A 27,781-nucleotide genomic window follows, 5' to 3' on the forward strand; every position below is an offset into this window, starting at 1 on the left:
TTTCATGGTATAAAACATTCGTCATTTAATATTTCATAACTCCAGCAAAATAATCTTGAAATATTTACATTTTTCGTCTTTTCTTTTCCTTCACTTTAAATAGCCTAGTTTACTCTCAAAATATGTACAATATGCAGTAATTGAAAACAATGAAAGACACCTCATCTGGTCTCTTCCTAAACGTTGTCCTTGCAATCACTGATAGGTGGCCAATGGGTCGGCGGTGGCAATGGTGGCGGTGCGGCGTCTTTATGCGATCCAAACTTCTCGAATCCGCTCAAGTCTAGCGCAGGATTTCGTCGCAAGTCCGGCTTAGGTCCAGTTAGACCCATTTTCTCCATCTGCTGGTGCTGAGAGCGTATTGCAAATCGGTTCACATGAACTGGTATTGGGACTACAATCTTTGTTCCACTAGTTCCGGTACCTGTTCTGCTGATACCGTGGGAAGTAAGGCCAGCTTTAACACGTTTCCACTTCGCACGACGATTTTGAAACCAAATTTTTACCTAGGAAAATAGAATTATCACTTAAGGCCTTGGTTAGTGACGTTATATTATGGGTTTACCTGAACTTCACTAAGTTTCAAACTAGTCGCGATTTGACTTCTTTCGGTAAGGCTAAGATACTTCTTCGCATGGAACTCCCGCTCCAGCTCTAGCAATTGTTCTGATGTAAACGCTGTACGTCGCCGCCTTGACTTTGAATTACTTCCTCCACCATTATCCTGGGATGATTTATCGGAAAAGCTGTTACCACCAGACATGTTGAGAACTGTATTTCCATCTTCAGAATAATCTTCGCTATCTGACGGACAATCTGTGAAGTTAAGAAAAAGATAATATGTGGAAATCATGTGAACAATCAAGGGAAGTATTAATTTTCGGTTGGGTAAAAATGTACCAGGAACATGCCCTATTTTTTGTTTTACTTGACGAAACTATAGTTTGTGAGCATCCCCGTTCAAAGGTAGCTTTTTCTCCAGATTACGGAGCAGAGCATCAAAAGATAAAATGGAGAGATGTGGGGGCGAGAAGGTTATACACAGGATATTCAACTATCAGCACGTTCTTTGAATTTTTATGAAGACGGAACAGTCTTGCATATGTTCGACTGCGACGGGAGTTGCTCGAACAAAATTCCGTGCATAAGGGCTAGTGTTAGCGCCGTGTATGTGATGCAGTCCATGTAGTTGCGAGCACATGGCTGCGACTTGCTAGGAGCTCAAACAAGAATTTCATGTGCACTCTTTAGGTAGGGATGGTAGGTAAATGGTATTGGTGTGTCGGTGTGTCGATGCCGCTTAGATGGATTTCTTGTGTGTGTTTCTTCTTCTTATCCCAGCAGCAGATGTATTCGGAAAATTGATATAGGACGCATCTGCTTATTTTCTCTTTATTTTCTAGGAAAACATGGATCAAAAATCGAAAATGTTGGGCGTGTATGCTTTTCCTAAGTTTCCTACAGAGGTATTTTGCAGCATCATTCTTTCAGTCATCATCATCATCAACGGCGCAACAACCGGTATCCGGTCTAGGCCTGCCTTAATAAGGAACTCCAGACATCCCGGTTTTGCGCCGAGGTCCACCAATTCGATATCCCTAACAGCTGTCTGGCGTCCTGGCCCACGCCATCGCTCCATCTTAGGCAGGGTCTGCCTCGTCTTCTTTTCCTACCATAGATATTGCCCTTATAGACTTTCCGGGTGGGATCATCTTCATCCATACGGATTAAGTGACCCGCCCACCGTAACCTATTGAGCCGGATTTTATCCACAACCGGACGGTCATGGTATCGCTCATAGATTTCGTCATTGTGTAGGCTACGGAATCGTCCATCCTCATGTAGGGGGCCAAAAATTCTTCGGAGGATTCTTCTCTCGAACGCGGCCAAGAGTTCGCAATTTTTCTTGCTAAGAACCCAAGTTTCCGAGGAATACATGAGGACTGGCAAGATCATAGTCTTGTACAGTAAGAGCTTTGACCCTATGGTGAGACGTTTCGAGCGGAACAGTCTTTGTAAGCTGAAGTAGGCTCTGTTGGCTGACAACAACCGTGCGCGGATTTCATCATCGTAGTTGTTATCGGTTGTGATTTTCGACCCTAGATAGGAGAAATTGTCAACGGTCTCAAAGTTGTATTCCCCTATCCTTATTCTTGTTCGTGCTTGTGTTTGACCAGTGCGGTTTGATGTTGTTGGTTGATTCGTCTTCGGTGCTGACGTTGCCACCATGTATTTTGTCTTGCCTTCATTGATGTGCAGCCCAAGATCTCGCGCCGCCTGCTCGATCTGGATGAAGGCAGTTTGAACGTCTCGGGTGGTTCTTCCCATGATGTCGATATCGTCAGCATAGGCCAGTAGTTGGGTGGACTTGAAGAGGATCGTACCTCTTGCATTCACCTCAGCATCACGGATCACCTTCTCGAGGGCCAGGTTAAAGAGGACGCATGATAGCGCATCCCCTTGTCGTAGACCGTTGTTGATGTCAAATGGTCTTGAGAGTGATCCTGCTGCTTTTATCTGGCCTCGCACATTGGTCAGGGTCAGCCTAGTCAGTCTTATTAATTTCGTCGGGATACCGAATTCCCTCATGGCCGTGTACAGTTTTACCCTGGCTATGCTATCATAGGCGGCTTTAAAGTCGATGAACAGATGGTGCAACTGTTGTCCATATTCCAACAGTTTTTCCATCGCTTGCCGCAGAGAGAAAATCTGATCTGTTGTTCTTTCAGTGATTCCATTAAGATCCATTACCATTAACCCGAAATAAATCTTTAAGGAAGCTCCACCTTGGTTCCCCCTGAGATGTGCGAAGCCATATCTATTTATAATGACAGACACGTGCTCGCAACAACTCGCAGCCATGTGCCTGCAACCACGTGGGCGAACACCTATGCATTGCATCACATACACGACACTAATACTTCGAAACTCCTAAGAATGACGCTGACTTTGTTCACTTTAAGTCTATCGCTCCACTGTGAACTCGATGATTAAAAAAGCGCTCAACAAAGTCGACGCCTTCTTGCCCGCAGTAAGTAGAAACCATTTTGGCCCACACTCGCTATTCCCGTAATCCCACCCAATCTGCTCCTTCTTTTATCAGTTTTGCTGACTCCACTGCCAACTCCCCACCAACAATCCTGCGATCTTCTCTGCACCTACTTCTCTTTCGTCTCTTCTCCCTCGGCCACACCTCCCCCTACCCTTCTTATAACTATAGATTGCTCCAAACCTCTGGCAACTCCTCTCCTTGCGTCTTCCTTGGTTGGGTTCCTCATTGGTAACATTGACACCAATGTCAGACCTGGCCCCGATGGGCTTCTTAATCTCTTCCTTTTTAACTGTAACAAACACATTTCCCTCCCCTTGTGTATAATCTAAAACAAAAGTCTAGAAGAATGCTACTTTCCCCATCTCTAGAAAGAGGCCCTTATCATCTCTATCTTCAAGAGAGAACACCCGTCTCTTGCTGTGAACTACCACCCTATCTTTCTTCTCTCCTCTTGCTTCAAAATCATCGAAAGATACGCCAACGATTGATTGATCGCGCACTTCGGTCACCTCATTGTCAAATTGCAGCATGGTTTCGTAAAACATAGATCTACGCAATTTACACTAATTTCTCCAAAGCCTTTGATACCGTTCACCATAATATTTTCCTCTCCAAACTCTTTCTACTCAATTTCCCTCCTTTGGTCACCTCCTGGCTTTCCTCCGATCTTCCATACCCATTCCTGCAGAGTTTCTTTTACTCATCTCGTTCCTTCCCTCCTTCCCCAAGGCTCTATACTTGGCCCCTACCCCTCCTATTTTTTATCAATGACCTCTCCTTTACCCTCACCTGCCCGTGTTTGCTTTACGCTGACGTCCTTAAATTATTCGCCTCTGTTTCGTCTTCACTGGACTGTGCTCCCTCGCAGCCCAACCGTTGATGTTCAGTTAACAAGCTGACACTGAATGTCAGCAAATGCCACTGAATGCACTATTTGCTTAACCCCCCCCCCCTTCCTTTTCCTTTCTATTAGTGGACCTCCTTCGAAAACCTGGGTGTAATACTTGATGACAAACTTCGTTTCAATTCCCACTTCGTTGGCATCATCAAAAAAGCTTTCGAAATGTCTGGCTTACCTCAATTCAGCCCTCTTTAACACTCTTCGACTCCCTTGTCAGAAACATCCTTCAACATTGCTGTGTAGTCCCCCTTCCGCATCCATGACTGTCGCGCTCTTGAAGTTGTACAAACTAAATTAAAGTAAATTCATCTGGACTCTCTTTTACCAGAAGAACCTTTCACGAGTTGGCTATCCGTCACGACTCCACACCCTCAATCTCCCTTCGCTGCAGCAGCGCCGCATCTTCCTTAATATGTTTGTCCTTTTCAAACTCTGTAATTACCTGATGTACTGCTCTGCCAACTCTGATATTATTTTCCGCACCACCTCTCATAATACATTTAGTGTGGACATTTTTGAAGTACCCTTCGCGGAGCTTGACATCACCCCGAGTCCGAGGGTATGCCGGCCCTACAATGCCCTATAGCTTGGGTCCCTTAACTCTGGCTGTAAGTCATTTACTTGCTTCTCCCTCAGAGTACATAATTTAACAAGGAATTTGTTTTCTGTATATTGTCTTAATTCCGACTCTTGGCCGCGTTCGAGAGAAGAATACTCCGAAGAATTTTTGGCCCCCTACATGAGGATGGATGATTCCGTAGCCTACATAACGAAGAAATCTATGAGCGATACCATGACCGTCGCGTTGTGGATAAAATCCGGCTCAATAGGTTACGGTGGGCGGGTCACTTGATCCGTATGGATGAGGATGATCCAGCCCGGAAAGTCTATAAGGGTAATATCTATGGTAGAAAAAGGAGACGAGGGAGATGGAGCGATGGCGTAGGTCCGGATGTCAGGCAGCTTTTAGGGATATCGAATTGATGGACCCCGGTGCAAAACCGGGATGTGTGGAATTCCTTATTAAGGCAGGCCTAGACCCGATACCGGTTGTTGCGCCGTTGATGATGATGATATAGATGTGGAAAGGGATAGAGCGGGGGGGATAGAGATATTAAAAATTCCAATTCCAAATTGGTTAAGAAGAAAAAAAAAATTTATGAAATAATGCCGAACGAAAATCCACGAAGAGGCAAGAATCAGAGAGTTCAATAAGGTCATGCCGAAAAATATAGGTTTTTGAACCAAGGATATCGTCCTTGGTTGGTGAAAACATAAAGAAATATGATACGCTTAACGCTGGTAGCCCCTGTGAAAGGAGAGATGAAAGCCGGTAGAGCTTTATAGGATCGGAGCAAAAGACTATATACAGAAAATTCGTTTCCCACCGCATTGCTTGAATTTACATGGTGAAAGAAAAGCATTGAGTCTGTTCGACTTGAAAAATTCCACACATTTTTCTTTTTGGTGTTGGGGTCGTGTATATAATACATGGGATAGGGAAACATATACAAGAAAACTATCTAAGCGTCATCGACACATGCGCCAGTTAACTACCTCGTACCTGACCGCGTATAGGCAATGAGTTATTTGAACGATTTCGCGAATACGATTGTCAAGAATGCGTTCAAAAATTTTCATGTGGAACAACAACCGGATCGGACGGTAATTTGAACATTCTGCTGGACTATCCTTCTTTTTCCATATTGGAACTGTGGTACTTTTTTACCAGTCAGATTGTGTTTTATATTCCTGAATAACCCGCTTGTTAATACGGAAAGAAGCAACGTTAATCGGCTTTTCAAAGAACTTTGCGGTGGTTCGATTTGTAAACAGGTGTACATAATTTGGAGAAGGCGGGACTGGAGAACACTTCTCTTCTACTTCACCACATTACATGCAAACTATAGTACAGCATGTGCGGAATTCCAAAACATATTGCATCGAAATAGAATCTCTGAAATTGTCCTTCAGTTCTTTTGTTGACGAAGTCTGAATCTATTACTATATGTTAGCGACTACGCGAAGATTAAGGCAATGTATTCCTTCAAGGCGCTCAAAGGGTAGTTTAGGTCCCAGAGTGAAAACGTGGACACAAGCAAACATAGACCTTTCGAGACGGGACCAGTTTCATTCAGATTGATCACTTGTTAAGCGAACCAGGCACATATAGAGGGGAACCAATACAGATCCGGATCACTGTCTCGTTGTCTCCTGCTTCACCTTAAATCCCCTCTAATAACCAAGTGAGAGTGAACACTGAAGTCATCCATAACAGAGTCTTCCCTACACTTTTAAAAAAGGTCCTGAGAGTAAAGCGTCAACAAATGATATTCAGAACCACCTGAAGAACGTTATAATTAGTATGGCCACAGAGGATGCTAGCCCGGATAACCTGCCCAGAACATTATCGGCCTGTACCAAAGTGGCAAACCAGCAACAGATCAGATTTTCTTTCTACGACAAGCACTGGAAAAACTGTCGGAATATAGACATCGGGTGCATCATCTCTACATCAACTTCAAGGCCATCTATGATAGCGTAGCCAAGTCAAAACCCTACACGGCCCTAAGAGAATTCGGTATTCCGACCAAATTGATAAGACCGAAGAGGCTGATTCTGATCAATGAGGTAGACCAGATAAAAGTAACAAGATCACTCTCGAGACCTTTCACCATCAACAAGGGTCTAGAACAAGGAGATGCCCTATCATGCATTCTTTCTAACTTTGCCCTGTAAAAAGTATTCCGTGGTGCTGATGTTAATGCGAGATACACTATCCTCTTCAAGTTCACCCTACTACTACTAGCTTTTGGTGACCATACTGACATTATAGGAAGAATAATCCGAGAAGTACAATCTACCTTCATCCAAATGACGAAATCCTTGGAGGCAACAGCAGCCTCAAAAACGAAAGAAGCAACGGCATCAAATGGCACTGGTCAAATAAGAACAATAAAGATAGGAGACTACAACTTTGAGACCGTTAATTATTTCTCCTTTCTAGGGAAGATCACAACAGATAATAGCTACGACCATGAATCCCCGCACAGTTGTTGGGAACCAACAAAGCCTATTTCAACTTATAAAAACTGCTCCGCTTGAATCGTTTCATCATGGGATCAAAGGTCCTACTATACGAGACAATGATCTTGCCTATCCTCATGTATTCTTTGGAGATCCGAGCTCGTAGCGAGAAAAATTGTGAACATTTAGCCGCTTTCGAGAGAAGAATCCTCCGAAAAATATTTGGTTCCCTTCATGAGGATGGGCGAAATTTATGACTGATACCACGACCGTGTGGTTGTGGATAAAATCCTGCTCAATAGGTTACGGTGGGCACGTCAATTGATCCGTATGGGGAAAGGCGATCCAGCTCGGAAAGTCTATAAAGGCAATATTTATGGTAGATAAAGAAGACGTGGCAAACCCCGCCTCAAATGGAGCGATGGTGTAGGCTAGAACGCCAGACATCGTTTAGGACCATCGAATTAGTGGACTTCCGCGCAAAACCGGAAGTCTGAACTTCTTCTTTAAAGCAGTCCTAGACCGGATACGCTGTTGTGCTGTTGATGATGATTGATAGGACCCGCTAGTTCCTCGAGCTGCCTATGACCTGCCAAACCTCTTCTTCGGTAACATCCCCAAAATTCATTCCTGTCTGGACCGCAAAAAGTCTTTTTAAGAGTGTATCCGACATTTCAACTACGGATGTTTCACTGGGATGGCATAGCTTTGGTAAACCACAAACAGTTTAGTTTTCACCACTCTAGCAATGTCATGCCTTAATGGGTTACGCGGACTGAAACCAATAAAATAAAAGCGAGTCTTCTGGCCGTATAGCTACTGACTGCAGTTGCAATAGCGACATACCAGCACACAGGCGGGACGCAATGTCATTGGAGATGACGAAAGCCTCCATTTCCTAAAATGCTATATATGCTCTTTGGAATTCGTTGTGAATCTCTGTCTTCAACCTGATGATGAAAAATAGTGTTGCGGCGAGTACTAAACCTGTTGACTAGTCAGGCTTTCATTTTCTTAACCTCGCATAGGAATAATACGCAAGAGAAAGTTTTGCAGGTCCTGCAAAAATTGCATCGTTGAAAGTAAGTCCTCAGGGCCGGATGGAACTCCGAATGTCGCCCTGGAAGTGGCAATCGTTGATTAAAAATAAAAATAACAAAGGACCCAGAATAGGTCCCTGTGGGACGCTAGAGGGGGGAGGAGCGGGATGTGCAGGCTTCAAAAGAATCGCGGCAAGATCGGCTGGAAAGGTAAGAGGCAAGCCATAAAACAAGCAGTATGGGAACGCTTAGAGACAGGAATTTGGATAGAAGTATATTGTGAGTTACAGTGTCGAAGGCTTTAGCAAAGTCAGTGTAAATGGTATGCACTTCGTGTCGTGAATTTAGACATTTAGCAACAAAGTGGGTAAAGTCGTGCAAGTTGCAGGCAGTGGACCTGCGCTTAACAAAGCCGTGCTGCTCTTTCAATATATGGTGGCCAAAGCGGGCGCACAACGAGTCGCTGAAATATCTTTCCAAGATTTTGAAACAGAAGAGGGAATTGGGACAGTAGGTTTCGGCAAAGGTACGATCGCCGCTTTTGTGTATGGGGATGATGAGAGCCTTTCTCTACAAGCTGGGAAAATGTTTCTCTTCAAGGCTTTTGTTGAAAAAAAGGGATAGGGGAAAGGAGATGGACTGACCGGTTTTAAGGAAAAAGAGGTTTGGAAGACCATCGTAGCTAGGGTCAACATTGACATCAAGTTTGCCAATGAGGTACTCGATGAGGAGAGGGATAAGAAAGGGAATGGTAGGGGATGCGGGGCAGGCAACATCTATTAGCGGGAGGGAAAAGGAGGAAGAAGAGGAAACATAGACTGAGGAAAAGTAGCGGTAGAGTAAATCACAAGACATTTGAGGGCCAGTGAATTTAATGGACGGAGGGGATAGCTGGGCAGGACAGTGAGAGTTTCGAATGTTTAAGGTTGAAGGTTTCCACGCTTTACTGAGTCTTCAACACTAGTCAGATATTCGTTTTTGGACTTACGTATTAAGGATTCAACCGAGGAACGCAAAGTTTAAGAAAAGAAAAATAAATCGGCATAGGTTATAAAAGACGGGAACTTCTTCCTCGCAGTGTGTTTTTGACGAAGTTTTTTGTGAATTTCAGTGTTGAACCAGTCAGGGTACGAGTGTAAGCACTTAGGAGAGGAGGGGACGTAACAGGGAAAAAGGTCAGATAAAATATTATAGAAGCTGTTGAGTGCTTGGTCACACCTTAATGGAGAAAAGAGGGGATCCCAGTTGATTACCTCCGTTGAGTTCATACCTTCGAAGTTCGCTTTGCAAAAGTTGAACTTGGTAGTCTTACGCTCGGCTGGGGGTGAAATTGGGATATCTGAGCATCGAACTCGAGAGCAGGATAATAGACATGAGAGGCAACGTAAGAGGGGGCATAAGGGGATTGGAAAAGGCAACGCAGAAGAAGGTTAGAGAGGACAAGATTAAGAGTGGGATCTAAGTGGTTTCTAGAAAGCCAAAACTGAAGGGTGGCACAGGTGTACATGAAAGTGAATAAAGGAAAGAAACGGTGAGTGGAGTTATTAAGGAGATAGGGAGAGCAAGGAGTAATGAGCCGGGAGGGCATAGGAAGATTAAAGTCGCTACAGAGGATGAAAAGGAAGGAAGTAAGGGGAACAAAACGATTAGAACGATAATCTGTCGAAGAAATCCTCGTATAGAAAAGGCAGGCAGAGACAGGGAAAATATACATACAATATGATAAAGAGGCATACGTTTGGCAGAATGACTCGTATGTTCACAGAATTGAGGAGGAGGAGGAAAAGATGATTCCGGTACGGATAGGGACTTAACAGCTGTTAAGGCACCTCCGCCAGTTATCTTGCCAAGCGCAGCACAATCTCTGTCACAACGAAAAACAGAGTGACCTTGAAGAAGCTCGGAATCCAAAATCCTGTTATCCAATCAGGTTTTAGAAATGCAGATGACGTGATGCTGGAGTGCTAAGGCAAACAATTTGAAATCCGAAAGCTTGGTTTTTAGACCCTTTACATTTTGATAAAACAGTGTAAAGTTGCCAGAATTATTTAAGTTTATTATTTAAGCCAGGCGGGCGGGCCGGACATTTTCATGAAGCTTAGTCCTCTGATAAGGTTTGATGAAGACCCCCCAGCAAAAGAAGAAAGGAGGCGAACAAATAATTTACTCCCAACTAGCGCTTTAATACTTCGAAAAAATGATCGACAGAAGGCTTAACTTAAAAAAAAAATAATGAAGTATCTTCCATCACTGTAACAATTTCGAAAATACTAGCGAACATTGGTGGGCTAAGACAAAGTCGACGTCGTCTTATTTGAAGGGTACTTAGTTCTGTGCTATTCGACGCAGCTGGTCAATTATGCTGGAAAATATATAAAACTGCAGGAAGCTAAGAATGCGTATCGACTAAGTGCACTCCGGACATGCAACTGACACGGTTGCCAAATACAGAATGGCAAAGAGATGGGGCGAGTCATGAACTAGATATACCGCATCATTCCGGACATTCGAAAATAGAATGGACGAAACCACGGGAAATCAAACTAAATATAAACTAAAACAATTCTTAAGTGGACGTGAATATTATCGATACATCGATTTGGTCACGACAATTCACCATACTGCCCAAGATGTGTTTACATGGCTGGAAATGAGTAGCATGTTGTATTTGGTTGCCCCAGGTTTATTGAACATCAGCCAAGGTTGACAGCTGTCGCAGAGAAGCGTTTAAAAACTGAAAATATTGTGAAGTTCACGCTGGAGCCAACGGTGGCTTGGAACCAAGTTGAATATTTTTTGAAAACTATTCATGAACGGCTTAGGTAGGAAAAGTTAAAAAAAAACAAGAAAGAGAGTACCACAACGAGCAGCAGTTAAGAACTGATGCTGCCCCGCGACGCGATGCTTTAGAGTAATCCCACCGAGAGAGTGCAGTGTCTCACATAGCTGCTTGGCAGGAGGAACCAGCAATAAGTATTGAACCTTTCCACCTTCCAACAATGAAAACAAGTCGGGAAACCGGAAGATGAAGGCTTCGGGTACGAAAGGTTTTGTGTATTTCTTAGTACGTAGCATGTAATATATATACTTATATATATGGTATTATGTGAGAGTATTCACTTTCGGGTGATATTGACATTCATAGGCTTGAATTTGCAAAGCAGCAATAACTTTGACGTATTATAACTTTGTTAGTAACAGTGTGATTTCCACCAAACTTGGTAAGATCATGCTCTATATTATAGCCTACATCACTGTGGTGGATGAACTTAAGGAGGGTTTGGAGCCAATTACTAAAAATTATAGTAATATACTATTATTAACTTTATTTATACAGATATCGGTATGGAAGGTATTTCTGAGCCCAAGCGCCATATAGTGGCAGCCTCCTGATTTTCCGATTTTTCGGTTGGGTAGTTCCTGAGAACGGCCCCTTTAAATAAATGCTCACTTTCAACCCCCCGCACTCCCCACCTTTCTAACAAATGTCAAAACTAAGACCGGCTTCGAAAAGTATTAACCGAGACGTTTAATTTGATACCCCACACATGACCCTTTTGCATGTATTGGGACTCCCTCTTAAATTCGACGTAAAAGGATGTAACTCACTGTATACATTAGCGCTCGCAGTTCCCACCTTTCTACCAAATTTGGTGTTAATCGCTACAACCGTATCCGAGAAAAATGCGTGTGACGGACAGACAAACAAACAGACAGACAGACGGACAGGCAGACAAAGGGCGATAGGTAGGATCGATCAGGGGCAAAAGGAGCATGCCTATAGGGAAGCTCGCAAGAACCTCAAGCTCGCCATCCAGCGGAGTAAGAGGGAATGTTTTAAGGAGCTCTGTTCGGAAGCCGACATAAGTCCGTGGGGTAGCGCCTATAAAATGGGGACGGGACGATTCAGAGGCCGATCATCTCCGCAGATCGCGTACCCTACACTCTTGTTAAAAATAATCCAGGGGTTATTTCCCCAGCAAGAGGGGGTACTGACACCTTCCAGCGACCCTTGAATGTGACGCCGATTCCACCAGTCACCAGGGACGAGCTGCTGGAGATCTGCAGTCGAATAGGCGATAGCAAAGCCCCGGGTCTGAACGGCATATCGAATAAGGCCCTCAAACTTGCATTCAAATGTAGACTGGATATGTTCGCGGAGCTGTTCGAAACCTGCATGTCCGAGGGTATGTTTCCTGCACCTTGGAAACGGCAGAAGCTGTGCTGTTGTCTAATGCTGGCAAACCTCCAGAGGAACCGTCTTCCTATAGACCCATATGTCTTCTAAACACTATAGGGAAAATGATGGAGCGAGTTATTTATAATAGGTTACTCCCAGTCGCCAAGAGCCAAGAGGGCCTTTCAGATAGGCAGTATGGGTTCCGTAAAGCCAGATCAACCATTGATGCCATCAAAATGGTCACTGGCTTGGCCGAAAATACAATTCACGGAAGGGGTTGTACCAGCAAATATTGTGTGGTGGTGACCCTGGATGTGAGGAATCCATTTAGCTCGGCCAATTGGAACCTTATACGAAAGTCTCTGGCGACGATTGGTGTTCCCACCTACCTCGCCGCTATTACCGATAGTTATTTGCAAGAGCGGACGCTCTGGTATAATACCGATGATGGACCCAAGGAGTATGTTGTCTCCACGGGTGTCCCACAGGGCTCTGTACTGGGCCCACTACGGTGGAACATCATGTATAATGATGTGCTTCACCTTCCGGTTCCGGAGGGGGGTGGGTTACGTCGATGATATAGCACTGGTTGTGGTCGCAAAGCACCTCGAGGATGCTGAGTTGTATTCAAGCGAAGCAATCAGTGTTCTTAAGGCTTGGTTAGAGAGTGCTGGACTGGCACTCGCGAAGGAAAAGACGAACGGACGGAAATTACGCCTGCATTAGAATCGGGAATCGTATCATCACTTCTAAGCCGGCCATCAATGATAGACGGAGGACTTAATTTTAAGCAGCACATAGAGCATACTTGTAAAAGAGCAATCACCACGAGTATGGCTCTGGCAAGGATGATGCCGAACGTAGGAGGATCGCGGCATACTTGCAGGCTGCTCATAGCCAGGGTGGTGAGCCCTATCATGATGCAGTCCCAGTTTGGGGAAAAGCACTGCAGGTTCTAGACAATACACATAAACTGAGAACGGTTTACAGAAGAACAGCTTTAAGGGTGTTTTCTGCCTGCAGGACCGTCTCAGACGATGCAGCGTTCGTCATCTCGGGAAGGATGCCGATTGACATCCTGGCAACCAGAATGATGAACTTTTATAACACCAGGTCCATCTCTCCCTTATCTCAGGTGAAAAAAGCCGACAGAGAGAGATCCATAAGCAGATGACAACAGCGATGGAACCAGCCAGAAAAGGGTCGTTGGACTTAGAGGTTGATCCCTTCCATCGGGGAGTGGCTGGAGAGAAAGCATGAGGAGATCAATTATAATCTCACCCAGTTTCTCACCGGACACGGAGGATATCGTCAATATTTGTACAGGTTTAAATTGGACACCTCTCCTAATTGTCCAAACTGCGATGGGGTCCGAGAGGACCCAGCGTACGTATTCTTCCAGTGTCCTAGGTTCGTGGAAGAAACGAGGAACTTAGTGGAAACTCTAGGTGAAGTGCTATCACCGGAAAATTTTGTCCGGCGAATGGTAGCCTGTCAGGAAGACTAGGAAGCGATCATGATCGCAGTAATCCAGGATAAACTGCGAAAAGCAGAAGAAGTGAGGAAGACGCGGTTACGAACCCCGCGGGTAGACGGAAGGAGACCTAGCTAAAGCAAGCTAACTCCGTCCGTGATGTAATACCTAAAGATGGTTCCACGGGGTAGGGGGTGGTTTTAGTGGGTAAAAATCCCACACTCTGGCATTCCCAGGCCAGAGCCTTTTGAAGATTTCCACCTCCTCAAAAAAAAGACAGACAGACAGACAAACAGCAAACCGATTTTAATAAGGTTTTGTTTTGCGTACTTCGAAAACATAGTAGAGTTGAAACCAATTTAATATTACATCCTCCATCCTTCACTGAAAGGATGCTGCTAGAAGTCCAGAGATCGGTTTGGTAAAAAGGACACACCGTCACAGGCCGAGAAAAACTTATCATTTCCCTGAATACCCTGACTGAAACCTATAACGCGGTAAATGCTCTGACGGCAATGCAGAGAATTGCATAGAAAGTTAGTTCTGCTTTCTATGATTCAGGCACTCATCGACAGCAATGAAGCAAGAACCTCGTTTGCTTCCACATAAAGTTCTGATTAATTCCAGGCCAATCGTCTTAGATTTCCTTGAATGCTCTTGGTTTCATCGTAACCCGAAAGCTTAAAATTGATCCTTTTCTACTCGGCGCAACCAACTTCATGGTCATACGTTCTTCTGTTAATGCACAGATATTGAATTTCGCTTTTCTTCATAAGGTCCTGATGGTAAATGCAATTCTATAAGCTGATTTCATTTTACCATCTTAAGGGTTGCAGTCACCATTGAATACCTACCCAAATACATCTTCTTCCCAATAGGATTTCGGGACCTCTCCAAACTAGTTCCCTTTGTTTCTCTTTGCTCTAAGCACATTAAATATTCGGTTTCCTAGGATCAAGGACTTTCTCGGTCAAGTGCCTCACGCTTTTTTCTTTAATCCATGTTTAGTAGGAAGTCCTTGAAATTCACCCAAATGTGAGTCTCTGACTCATCGGTTCGATCTCCGCTCCCAAAATTTCGATATAAATATTTAACACCCACGAATCAATCTAACGATCATTTCACAACAGTCTGTGCATTAATTGGCTATTGGCAAAATTTATGGTTCCTATCTATTGACTTTCCAATCACATCTTCCATTTTGTTCCGCCCAGATAAAATCGTTTGACGCCTCTCGGGCTGACGTCATTCGCCAAAAACAATGGAAACAATGCTCCCAGAAGGCGTTGCTAATGATCCAACGAGCAGGCATTCTATGCAAAAACATTGGCTGATGAGGCGCCAATTTCTGATAATCTGACATGGACACCTCAGGCACGGAACTTGTCTGTTCCGTGATGGCAGGATAGATTGTGCGCAGAAATTTATTTTGAGTCATTTATTTTTAGACAAATACGATGGGATTGGGTTCTGCGGGCGAGATTTGTGCAATTTAATAAGCAGCAAGTTTAGATATTCATGGAACATATCAGACGAGAAATTCCCTTAACACCTCTGCGTCTGGAACACCTATTCTTCTGCCTTATTAGGTTGCGGCGCAAGTAGCCATCTGCTGCTCGCGCTATTTATTTTGCTAAATTAAAATGCACATTTCGAAATGGATGAGTGTCTATTTGTTGTTAATTTGCACATTAACATTTCATTGTCACATTTTTCTGCCTCAATGGGGTTTGTTTCAATTACAATGGAAAGAATAATTGAAATATCGGAAGAATCGTGCGGTTCTGCCGTTAGGAATCAAACATGTGGGTTCTCCCTCTAATTTGAAAAACTGGTGAGAAATTATTGTTCATTTGTAAAGTGCAAATGCTGGAATAGCGGTGGCACATGGCACAAGAAACGTTACCTTCATAAAGGTAGAATAAGCATTTGGTGCGCAGGTCATCCAGTTGCTGTACGCATTCCCTTCAAGTCGAATTCGAATCCCAAATATTTGAAATGTCTTGAATAAGGTCATTCCAGGTCTGACCACAGAATGGGGAGATTCCCTCGTGGGCTTGGGGTGGAAACTTCAATAAAGGGTCCCGCATAATTTTTACTCAGGACCATAATTTTCTCCACAGTCCCAAATCATCTCTCTACGGCGACGGGACTGCTTTTCAAAATATAGGCACCCACCTTTAAAAGGATATCAAAGGTCCCACTTTGAGGCGGAGCTTGGTATGTTAATTAAACCTTACATATGGTGCTCAAGGGAGGGAATTCCCCTACTCGGTCCAGATTTTTTCCGGGAGCCAGGAAAACAGAATCTCTAACAAAATTAGATCAATTATGCGGCAAGATAGCATGGAGTCCATCCGCTGCTAACCGATTGGGTCCTTCAAGTGCTGAAGTCGGGAAAGATCCACATATTGATTGGACGGTAGTCTATTCTTAAAGGCTGCCCGCAGGGATGGTTTCTCTCTCTCCTCTTACGACTCCTGGTAATGGACACCTTGCAATGGTTCTTAGAGAATGCAAAGGTCTTTGCTCAAACATTAGCAGAGACTGACAGACTGACTTAAGTGTAATTCTGCATGTAAACCTCGGTTCGTGCCTTCGTAGCAGACTTGAACCCTATTAAGGTAAAGAGGGAGGAGGTGAAGTCCCCTTCTTCAAAGATGAAAACTCGTGGTGGCCACCGCCCTGCCCCCAACGAAGAAAAACGTTCCAGTTTTCTACCCGCCCTTGAAAATCCATAATAGTCACTACTTCCTAAAAAGTTACGTTGCCCCGGAACCATTTTCGTATCATTAAAAAGCTTAATGGTAGGGAAATCACTGTCACGATGTATACCTTCCCGCACCCGTGCGGCAAGAAGGAGACTCCTCTATGTAGCCCCCTTGGACATCGCGATGATGATTGCCCTACCGATAATGATACGAAGATAGCCCCTTTTCGCCCTCATAATTTTTCAGGGCGGTTAGAAAGGGGAGACCTCCCTCTTCGAGAGAGACGCTGAAAAATCAAGCAAAAATCCTTAGGAGAATTATTTTCTCGAACATGGTCAGGACTTCACAATTTTTTTGCTAAGAACCCAGGTCTCCGAGGAATACACAAGAACTGGCAAAATCATAGTCTTGTACAGTAAGAGCTTTGACCCTATGGTAAGACGTTTCGAGCGAAACAGTTGTGATTTTCGACCCCGACCCTGGATAAGAGAAATAATCAAAGTTGTACCCTCCTATCTTTATTGCTTTCGTTTGGTGCGATCCAATATTGTTCGTTCATTGGTTATTGGCGCTGACGTCGCTGCCATGTACTTAGTCTTACCTTCATTAATGTGAAGCCCGAGTTCTCGTGCCGCCTGCTCGATCTGGATGAAGGAAGACTTTACATCTCGGGTTGTCCTTCCCATAAAGTCAATGTCGTCAGCGTAGGCCAATAGTTGGGTGGACTTGAAGAAGATGGTGCCTCTCGCATTCACATCTGCATCGTGAATCACTTTCTCCAAGGCCAGGTTGAAGAGGACGGTCGTAGACCGTTGCTGATATTGAATGGTCTTGAGAGTGATCCTGCTGCTTTTATCTGGTCTCGCACATTAGTCAGGGTCAGCCTAGTCAGTCCAACTAATTTCGTCGGAATACTCAATTCTCTCATGGCCGTGTACAGTTTTACCCTGGCTATGCTGTCATAGGCGGCCTTAAAATCAATAAAAACATGGTGCAACTGGTGGCCATATTCCAGCAGTTTTGCATCGCTTGCTGCAAAGAAAAAATCTGATCTGTTGATTTGCCTGAAGTGATGCCTCTTTAGTAAGGGCCGATGATCTCCTGTGCGTATAGGGCTATCCAACTAGTAGATCCGACCTTATAAATGGTACTCAGCAACGTAATACCTCTATAATTGCTGCACTGCGTGATATCCCCCTTTTCATGTATGGGGCAGATAATGCCTTGTTGTCAGTCGTTAGGTATTGATCTACTATCCCACACCTTGAACATCAGTTGATGAACCGCTTGGTATAATTGGGCCCTCCATATTTAACCAATTCGGTTGTAATTCCATCGGCTCCTGGCGACTTATGATTTTTTAGCCGATGAATTGCACGGACTGTTTCTACTAAACTTAGTGGTGTCAGTATTTGTCCGTCGTCTTCAGTTGGCGGGAACTCCAACTCGTCGATGTTCTGGTTGTTCAGTAGCTCATCAAAGTACTCAATCCATCGCTCTAATATACCCATTCTGTCGGAAATCAGATTTCCTTCTTTGTCTCGGCAGGATGAGCATCGAGGTGTATAAGGCTTCATCCTACTGAATTATTGGCGAAACTTTCGCCCCTGGTGCGGTTGCTCTCTGTACTTTTCGAGCTCACAAACCTGTTGGTTCTCTCAGGCTTCTGGTCTGTAAACTCGCTTTTCGTAATAAGTCTTCGCGCGTGCCCGCGTTCTTTGAGGATGCTATAATTATACATTACTCGGTATGCAGCATTCTTCCGTTCCGTTGCCAGCTTAGATTCATCGTCGAACCAGCTGTTTCAACTTTTCTTGCGGCTGGTGCCAAGTATGTTTGTGGTCATATCAATGATAACGCTCTTCAGGTGTTTGTGAAGATCATTTGTTGATGCGGTTATTGCGACATCTATTTCCCCCTTATAGATGTTACGGACGTTTGTGTTGTGAATGGCTTCAGTATTCACTCTCACCTGACTGTCAGAGGAGATTGTAAAAGTTGTTGTAACTCGAGCCCGGAGCACTATGCCAACGAGATAGTGATCCAAGTCTCTATTGGCTCCCCTATATGTTCTGTTATTCATTAATGCTGAGAGGTGACGGCGTTCGAACAGCACGTGGTCAATTTGGTTGAAAGTGGTCCCGTCTGGAGAGGCCGACTTATGTTTGTGGATCGCTTTCCGCGCAAACTAGTTTCTTCCAACAATCATTTCGCGTGATACTGCTAACTGAATAATGCGCAGTCTGTTATCATTGATATTCTTCCCAAGTATGATTTTGATATCATATCTGGGACAGGCTTCGAGGGTTCGTTCTACTGCCTCGTAGAAGACTATGAAACCTAATCCGGGCACATGGTTTACTGGATGGCCACAATAATATATGGTGTAGTGGCTCTTCTCCAGGAAACCTGTCCCTGTCCAGCGCATCTCTTCCAGCGCAGTTACATCAATCTTGTATTGTGGCAGGGTGTCAGATAGTTGCTGAGCAGCATTCGGTTCGTACAGGGAGCACACGTTCCATGAGACAATGCGGAAATCGTCATTCCGTTGTAGTTGCCGGATTTGTCGTTTTAAAGTCGATATTGTCCAACGCCGCCACCTCTCAGCCTTGATGAATGTCAGAACATATAGGGGGGCTAATATAGACTCGGATCACTATCTCGTTGGCATGGTGCTCCGAGCTCGAATAACAATACCACCTAGAATCCTCTCTGATAATCAGGTGAGAGTGAACACTGAAGCCATCCACAACACAACCCTCCGCGACACCTATAAGAGGGAAATGGACGCCGCAATAACCGCAGTCAACAGAGGACCTGGAGATGAAGCATCAACAAATGATCTTCACAATCACCTGAAGAACGATATCATGGATACCGCCACAAATATACTTGGCCCCAGCCGCAAAAGAAGTCGGAACGGCCTGGTTTCACGATGAATGTAAGCTAGCAACGGAACGGAAGAATGCTGCATACCGAGTAATGTTGCATTCTCAAAGAACGCGGGCACGTGCAGAGACTTATCACGAACTCCGTCGAGCGGAGAAGCGACTTCACAGACGGAAAAAGGAAGCCTGGGAGAACCAACAAGTCTGTGAACTCGAAAAGTACAGGGGGCAACCGCACCAGGCACGGAAGTTTTACCAACAAGTCAGCAGGATGAAGCCTTATACACCTTGATGCTCATCCTGCCGAGACAAAGAAGGAAATCTGATTTCCGACAGAATGGGTATATTAGAGCGATGGGTTGAGTACTTTGATGAGCTACTGAACAACCAGAACATCGGCGAGTTGGAGGTCCCGCCAACTGAAGACGACGGACAAATACTGCCACCACCAAGTTTAGTAGAAACAGTCCGTGCAATTCATCGGCTAAAAAATCATAAGTCGCCAGGAGCCGATGGAATTACAACCGAATTGGTTAAATATGGAGGCGACCTGTTACACCAAGTGGTTCATCAACTTGTGCTCAAGGTATGGGACAGCGAATCAAAGCCTGACGATTAGCAACGAGGTATAATCTGTCTCATACATAAAAAGGGAGATATCACACAATGCAGCAATTATAGAGGTATCACGTTGCTGAGTACCATCTATAAGATATTCTTCACTATCTTGCTAGGCCGGATAGCCCCATACGCCCAGAACATCATTGGCCCATACCAAAGAGGCTTCACTCCAGGCAAATCAGCAACAGATCAGATTTTCTCTCTGCGGCAGGCGATGGAAAAACTGTTGGAATATGGACAACAGTTGCACCATCTGTTCATCAACTCTAAAGCCGCCTATGATAGCATAGCCAGGGTAAAACTGTACACGGCCATGAGAGAATTCGGTATCCCGACGAAATTAATAAGACTGACTAGGCTGACCCTGACCAATGTGCGAGGCCAGATAAAAGCAGCAGGATCACTCTCAAGACCATTGGACATCAACAACGGTCTACCACAAGGGGATGCGCTATCATGCGTCCTCTTTAACCTGGCTCTCGAGAAAGTGATCCGTGATGCTGAGGTGAATGCAAGAGGAGAGGAGAGGACGGAGAGTTTGCGTAAAGTAAAAGCAGATACCTCCCTGACTGAACTGAGTGGTAATGTTACGCGTATCAGACGTACGCAGAAAGGTGATCTGTTGCTGGAGCTTAAAGCGGGTGAAGATGTAGGCGAAACCCTACGGAAAAAAATTCACTAGGCGAGGCTGCAGCCATCAAAATGAGCAGAGATTCGGTGGTGATAGAATGTAAGGACTTGGATGAAGTCGCCACGAAGTCCGAGATCTGTGAAGCCTCGCAATCTCAATGAAGATTACAATCACTGAGCAAGGCCAACGTGCTACGACTTAGGAAGGCGTACGGTGATACACAGATAGCGTCGATAAGTCTTCCTTTCGAAACAGCAAAAAAGGCGATAGCAGCAGGCAAAGTTCGTATTGGATGGGTGGTTTGCCGGATACGAGAGCAAAGTCAAGTGCATAAATGTTTTAAGTGCTGGCGGTTCGGCCACATTGCGGAAACCTGTACCAGCTCACAAGAAAGATCTAGTCTGTGCCGCAAGTGCGGAGAACAAGGCGATTATGCGAAGGATTGCGGCGGAAAGCCCAAATGCGTGCTTTGTGTCGAAACGAAAAATAGCAACAGCACCCACATTGCAGGAAGCAGTAAATGTCCAGTGTTCAGAAAGGCGTTCATAAATAAGTACAAATGAAGTTTATCCAACCAAATCTGAATCACTGTCGAGCGGCCCAACCTGCTCTCCCAGAGCGTGTTCGAAAATAATGTCGACATAGCTATGGTATGCGAACAATATGAAAATCTGCATGGCGGAGTATGGGTAGCTGACAAAAATAGCAAAGCCGCGATATGGAGCTGCGGAAGATGTGAAAAACATATCCAGAGAACGGATTTACACCTGCCTAGATAGGAGGTATATACAATATATCTATAGTTGTTACGCAGCCCCGAGCCTAACGCTGGAAGAATTCACTTTGTTGCTTGAGAAACTATACTTTGATGCCAGACGTTAGAATCCTAAAATAATTGCCGGCGATTTCAACCCATGGGCAGAAGAATGGGGAATCAAAAAAATAAATGCAAAGGGACAAATACTGTTAGAGGCATTCTCACGTTTAAATGTCGTACTTGCGAACTCTGGCGGAGCCAACGCATACCGGAGGGGAGAATTACAATCAGTAGTAGACCTCACTTTCGTCAGTGGCACCCTTATCAAAAACTTGCAGTGGTATGTCAGCGAAGAGTACACACACAGCGATCATCAGGCTATTGTCTTCCAAACCTGGCGTAGGAATTACATGAAGCAACCAAAAAGAATAACGATGAGCTGGGTAACTAACAAATTTGGTGAAGAAATGTTCAAGGAGGTACTTCCTGATGACACATTGTTATCGGGAAGCGCGCAAGAAAAAGCTTTACAGGTCGCGCTATCACGAACCGAATATTTCAAGCGGATGTTCGGAAGCTGATGATGATCCCTGGGGTAACGCCTACAGGTCTGTAATATCATCAATGAAAGGCAAGCGCTCCCTACCGATTACCCGTGCTAAATTAATACAAAATATATGGGACACTCTCGTCCCAGAGACCCCAGGGCCAGATGGAATCGCGAATATCGCCCTGAAAGTGGCAGTCAGGACAGCACCAGATATGTTTGCCAAAGTTTTTACGGCATGCCTTAGAGAAGAAGAATTCCCGGAGCAATGGAACCTGCAAAAGTTGATACTTATTCCGAAGCCAGGTAAACCATTGGGTGACCCCTCTTCATATCGACCGATATGCTTGGTCAATACCATTGGTAAACTATTTGAACGAGTATTATACAACAGGCTGCTCACTTTTGCGGAAAAAGACGGAGGCCTATCCGACAAGCAATTCGGGTTTCATAAGAGGAGATCAACCGTCGATGCAATCAACATGGTAATTGGTCTGGCTCGCGCTGCAATACAAGATGCCAAATGCTGCGCAGTGGTGACACTCGATGTAAAAAAATGCATTCAACACTGCAAAGTGGACGAAAATCGTAGAGGCTCTAACCAAACTACAGGCTCCGAAGTACATTGCACGCATCGTTGTTTCATTTCTTCTTGGAAGAAGATTATATTGCGACTCGGACGAAGAACAGAAATTATTCCCAATGACGTGCGATGTACCACAGGGGTTTTAGGTCCTTAACGGCGTGACAACCATTGGCTTTGTGGACGATATAGGGGTAACAGTAGCTGCAAAACGCTTAGACGAGATCGAAATCTACGCAAATGAAGCGATATGGGAGATCAATTCCTGGTTGAAAAAGTCCGGTCTAAAGTTGGTGAACAAACAATTTACTCCCAAGAGTCGCTTAAATATTTGGGAGTAGTGATTGACAAAAGGCTCAACTTCAAAAAACACATTGAGTTGGTGACAGTTGGTGTGGGCACCCACACCAACGGAAAAGAAACAACAAGTTTTTATTACTTCAATTAATTGATCGTTGGAAACACCGCATAATTTCACTCTGATTAACATTGAGTGAGCTGCAACTAAAACGTCTTCCATCGCTGTAACGATCTGGAGGATACTACCGAACATTGGTGGACCAAGACAAAGTCGACGTCGTCGACGCAGCTCCAGTTTGGGCCACCGTTCTGGAAAACAAATCAAACTGCGGAAAACTAGGAATAGCGTATCGACTAAGTCCACTCCGGATATGCAGTGCTTATCGAACAACATCAGGAGAAGCAGCATATATACTGGCAGGGACAATCCCCGTAGACATCTTGGCGGATGAAGGTCGGCGTCTCTACGACAAAATGTATCCAATCGGGGAGTCTATTGTATTTCGACGGCAACTAGCACGGCGGGAATCCATTGCAAAATGACAAAAGAGATGGAACGAGACACAAACTGGCGTTGCACATACCGTTTCATTCCACGCATCGAAGATGGATTGAAAGGAGCCACGGGGAACTAAGCTATGAGCTAACACAGTTTTCAAGTGGACATAGAGGTTATCGGGGTTATCTACATCAATTTGGACACGACTAATCATCATGCTGCCCAAGATGTGGTAACGTGGTTGAGAATACGGAGCATGTTGTATTTGAGTGTCCAAGGTTTACAGCACACCGAACTAGGCTGGAGACGATCGCAGACAGGCACTTAAGACCTGAAAATATAGTGGAGTTTATGTTGAAATCAACGGAGGCTTGGAATCAAGTAGTAATTGAGCTGAAAATGATCCATTAGCAGCTAAGGCATGAAGAACTGCGAAGAAAGCAAGAAAGGAAGCGAACAATAATGAGCCGCAGTGAAGAATTGATCCAGCCCCGCGATGAAATGCTTATAGCAGTCTCGTGGAAAAAGAAGGAAGTGGTTTTAGTGAGTAGGAGCTTAGCAGGAGCCAGCAGTAGGTTTTGAACCTTTCCACCTTCCAACGATGAAAAAAAATTAAGGGCAGACAGACAGACAGACATTGAACCGATTTTAATAAGGTTTTGTTTGAAATAATAAAAACTTGTTGTTTCTTTTTCGTTGGTGTGAATGTTTATTCTTGCAAACACCGATATTTCCGGAACCATTTGTTCCCTTCATCAGTGCTAACAAGTTTTTGTTTTGTTGCAAAAATTAACAAGGAGCTGGACATAGCTGACATCCCCAATGAACTTATCAAATCAAGCGATCCATGAACCATGAACGCTGTCCATATTTTAATTTCTTCATCTGGAACGAAGAACAGATTTCGCAAGAGTGGTCAAAAAGTATGATATGCCCTATCCACAAAAAAATGTGACAAATTGAAAATTGAAAATGATAGAGGCATCTCACTACTTTGTACGTAACTGGTAAGCCTTATCAAAATGACAATTCCCTACACATCATCGCAGGTCACAATAGCCTAAAATATTCGGTTGAGCCAAACGTCCGGTGGGACCTCCACTGTTCAAACTGGCACTGAAGCAGGTTATACCAAAATGGTCTGTGGACACAAAAGGCACGCTACTCTATAAGCTCTGCCTATACAAACATCATGCGCGATCTTTCATATAGCAAAGGAATTTTTTATAACTTGGAAAATATAGACAACTTTATTTACTTAGGTGTGCAACTGTCGGAATATATAAATGAAGTAGACGAAACAAAACGCCGAATTCAGCTCGCAAACAGAGTTTTCTGCTCGGTCCTAACGATTTTAAAAGACAGCTGCATATACAGGAAAGCCAAGCTCCAAGTATATAAATCGATAATGAACCCTGTGCTATGCTACAGGTGTGAAGCATAGACCCTAACACAAACTTCCGAAAAACTGATCAACACCTTTGAGAGGAGGGTTTTGAGGTTAATAATAGGAGCTAAAAGAGAGGACAACCAATGGCAAAGCCGATACAACCATAAGTTGTACCAAATTTTTGACGACTCTAAAGTCCGCGAAATAATCAAACTTCGGAAGTTGCAATGAGCTGGTTACGTTCAGCGTATAGACTGCGCGCGGATACCTAAAAGGATATTTGAAGGGAGAACAAAAGGGCAACGACCCGTGGGAAAACCGCGAAAACGCTGGGCAGATCCTTTTGACGAAGACATCATTGCTCTGATTTCGAAATTAGAGGATGAAATCGATGAATCGAGATGGTTAGAGGAAGAACATCCTGAAGACAAAGGCCGGAAATGGGCTACATAGGAAGTCCTGAGTCCGCCACGTTGATAAGGAATTCAGTTGACAACGTCATCTTTCCTCAAATTACTTGACTACGTTGATCCACTGTTTAGTACTCTACCCTGGCCATGGCCTTTACGCCTCGCCCAGATAACTCTCGATTTGTAGCAGGACACAAGGGACTGAAAATAAATTAAAAAAAGGATTCTCATACTGACGTATTTTATCTATTTATGTTTGGACAAAACATCAAAAACATTAAATAGTTTGTTCATTGCCATAACGTTGTTTCTGCCAACGGTGATACCAAACTTTTTGTTCAACTATTCCAACATCAAAGTCGGCCTCATGTTATCTGCATACTCAGGGATGACACAATGTTGTGTCGTGTTAATTGGAAAATAGAAGTGGCAGCGAATAGGTCACATGCTGGATAAGGGTGACAGTTCTATATATTGCTAGTAACGACATGCAATAGAATTCACTAGTTCGAGTAGGCCGCCCAAGAACTACTAGGCAGAGAACGCTGGAGAATTTTAGAAAAGGCTGAAAAGCTTCTTGGGAGGAAGGGCCAACGATGGCGTGTATGCTCCAGATACAAGTTCGTAGCAAGATTCTAATCTCACCTCCCATTTACAGTGTGAACTCTCCTATACTCCGGATATCTATAACTTTTCGAACTCCAGTCTTAAGGACTATTCTATTTGACCTAACCATTTGCCGGGGTTTATGCCCTTGGATTATTTGGGTTTCTGGATGAAATCTCCTTTCACCTAATATAACTCTTTTCTCTCAGGTTGAGCAAACTCGAGGAGAGAAATTCCTTCTAGTACATCATATACGCTTGGAACGAAAAACTTAAAGAGACAAATATTATTGCTAAGTGACCAGTTTAGGTTGCCTTCTAAAGATATCAGCAATCCTTTTTTTCCGTAAAAAGCTGGATCGGCTCTAAACTCGGCCCTTGAAGAATGAAGAGTGCTAGCTAGCTATTTCACAGGAAACAGAGGTTATGATATAGGTATATAATGCTTGGATTTTGGGAAAAAGCTAGGATGTTCTTCTTTGCAAATACATTAGGCTTGCGAGAACATTTTTAAGCCAATGATGATAGAAGGTTAATGACCTATTGTGGTTGTGGGGAATACAAAATCCAAGAATTACAAAGTGCCCTAGTCCAAGTGTCCTGCACATGGCAGTCTGACAGTACGAATAGGTTCCATTTATATTGCGGAAGTCCTTGTAATATATATCTCAATTTTAAGATTTCACTTTTTCTTCGTGGTGAGCGAAAATCAACTCAAGGAAGTCTTTTGATTCGTTAACGGACTCAAGGACATTATTTGACAGAGAGGTTAATTAAATGGTCTGCTAATATCCAACGTGAAGAATTTATCAGTGATCACTCCCATCTCTTTACAGGAAAGATGCCACTTAGCAGCAGGACTATGGATTCCCTCACTATCGAAGAGATAGAATATTTGAATAATTTTTAGAATCTGCGAATCTTCTACTTGAAAATTCCTCGAAACCCTTTCAAGTTCAGGAAGTACATGGAGCCATTTAGTAGCGTCTTACCATTATTTTTACTCTCCGCGTTTGGAGACATAGTTAAACTTATATCACTGGACGAATCGGCACTATCCTCGAACTCCTCATTCTTTTCCGTATCACTCCTTGCATAATTCTCAGTTTTTGCATCGTTCCTTCGGTTCTCATCACTGCACGCACTATCTCCGAAATAATTTTCACAGTCTCCGACATTTATGACTAATTTAGACACTTTTGTGTTTGCGAGGTTTTCACCATTGCCACCAGCCATGAAGCTGGAAAGCTTCTCACTACCTAGTGCAGGGTGACCCAGTAGTATCCGAGGGTCCATCCTGTCAGGGGCTAATCTGTCGTACCCTCCCGGGGCAACTAGGTTCGCTAGGTTCTGTCTTTGTTCAGAACCTGCCATAGTCCCATACGAAAATAACTGTGCTAACCGCTCATGAGTCTGACTCAAGTAGCCCATCCACGGGTTATACATTGGGAAATTCGCGAAGCTAAGGTTCGCGACAGGGGCAAATGCGTCCATTGGGTAGTTTAACCGATCAGTGTGATCCGCTGTATCCAGACGCGGATGGACCGCCGGAACGGGAGATACATTTTCAACCTTACGCGCACTCAGTGAATTTCTGCTCGCTATCAAGTTTTCTATGGAAAAGGTCGTGGTATTCGATGGCGTCGTGTAACGTGGCGACATGTTCCGCGACGACGGAGCCGTTTCGAAAATTTTATCCATTTTCGCATGTGCACTGTTCAACTCACAACGTCCACATTCCAACCGATCCCCACGCAACCGACACAAAAGTAACGGAAACAGAGCAACACAAGCGGGCGATGAATCCAAACTGAGAACCCTATTCCAATGCACCAGCGTCACCACTCGCCTGATAGTGAACGCCACTCCTCCGGTATTCGAGTGCCAATCACGGTCCTGCTCGAATATCGAATCCACTGAACTCGGCAAACCGGATCGAGGCCAGAAGACACGCCCCGCTATTAGCGCAGTGGCACGTGATTGGGCAGTCTTGCGTCGCCATTGGACCAGGCGTTCGAGCACGAGCTCGCACACTCTTCCCTAGGAAACTGCGGGAGTTAGAGGGAGCGTAGGCCCCGTGCAGGGCTCCGGGGAGACTAGATAATTGTGTACATAAACTAAACGGTGCTTGGAAATAGCGCAATCTAGGAGACCGCACCCACCCA

At 44.3% G+C, this 27,781-nt stretch overlaps 1 protein-coding gene across 1 annotated transcript; it reads right to left on the minus strand.

Annotated features, from left to right (window-relative positions):
• On the minus strand, positions 1–27,411 carry LOC119661152 (homeobox protein unplugged). Its single transcript, XM_038070364.1, has 3 exons — positions 26,609–27,411; positions 566–816; positions 1–506 (listed from the first exon to the last, which is right to left on the minus strand). Exons 1-3 carry the CDS (start codon positions 27,315–27,317, stop codon positions 177–179), a joined length of 1,290 nt encoding a protein of 429 aa, XP_037926292.1. The 5' UTR covers positions 27,318–27,411; the 3' UTR covers positions 1–176.
• Between the last annotated feature and the right edge of the window lie 370 nt (positions 27,412–27,781).

The sequence above is a fragment of the Hermetia illucens genome, chromosome 1, assembly GCF_905115235.1.
Source record: "Hermetia illucens chromosome 1, iHerIll2.2.curated.20191125, whole genome shotgun sequence".
Lineage (NCBI taxonomy): Eukaryota > Metazoa > Arthropoda > Insecta > Diptera > Stratiomyidae > Hermetia > Hermetia illucens.

What these genes read in the sequence shown, in the direction of transcription:
- LOC119661152 (XM_038070364.1), bottom strand. Translation starts at nt 27,317, where the DNA reads ATGGATAAAATTTTCGAAACGGCTCCGTCGTCGCGGAACATGTCGCCA. An exon ending in CGCGGAGAGTAAAAATAATG is followed by an intron (nt 817 to 26,608) that starts GTAAGACGCTAC and finishes TTAACTTCACAG; the next exon opens with ATTGTCCGTCAGATAGCGAA. An exon ending in TGAAACTTAGTGAAGTTCAG is followed by an intron (nt 507 to 565) that starts GTAAACCCATAA and finishes CTATTTTCCTAG; the next exon opens with GTAAAAATTTGGTTTCAAAA.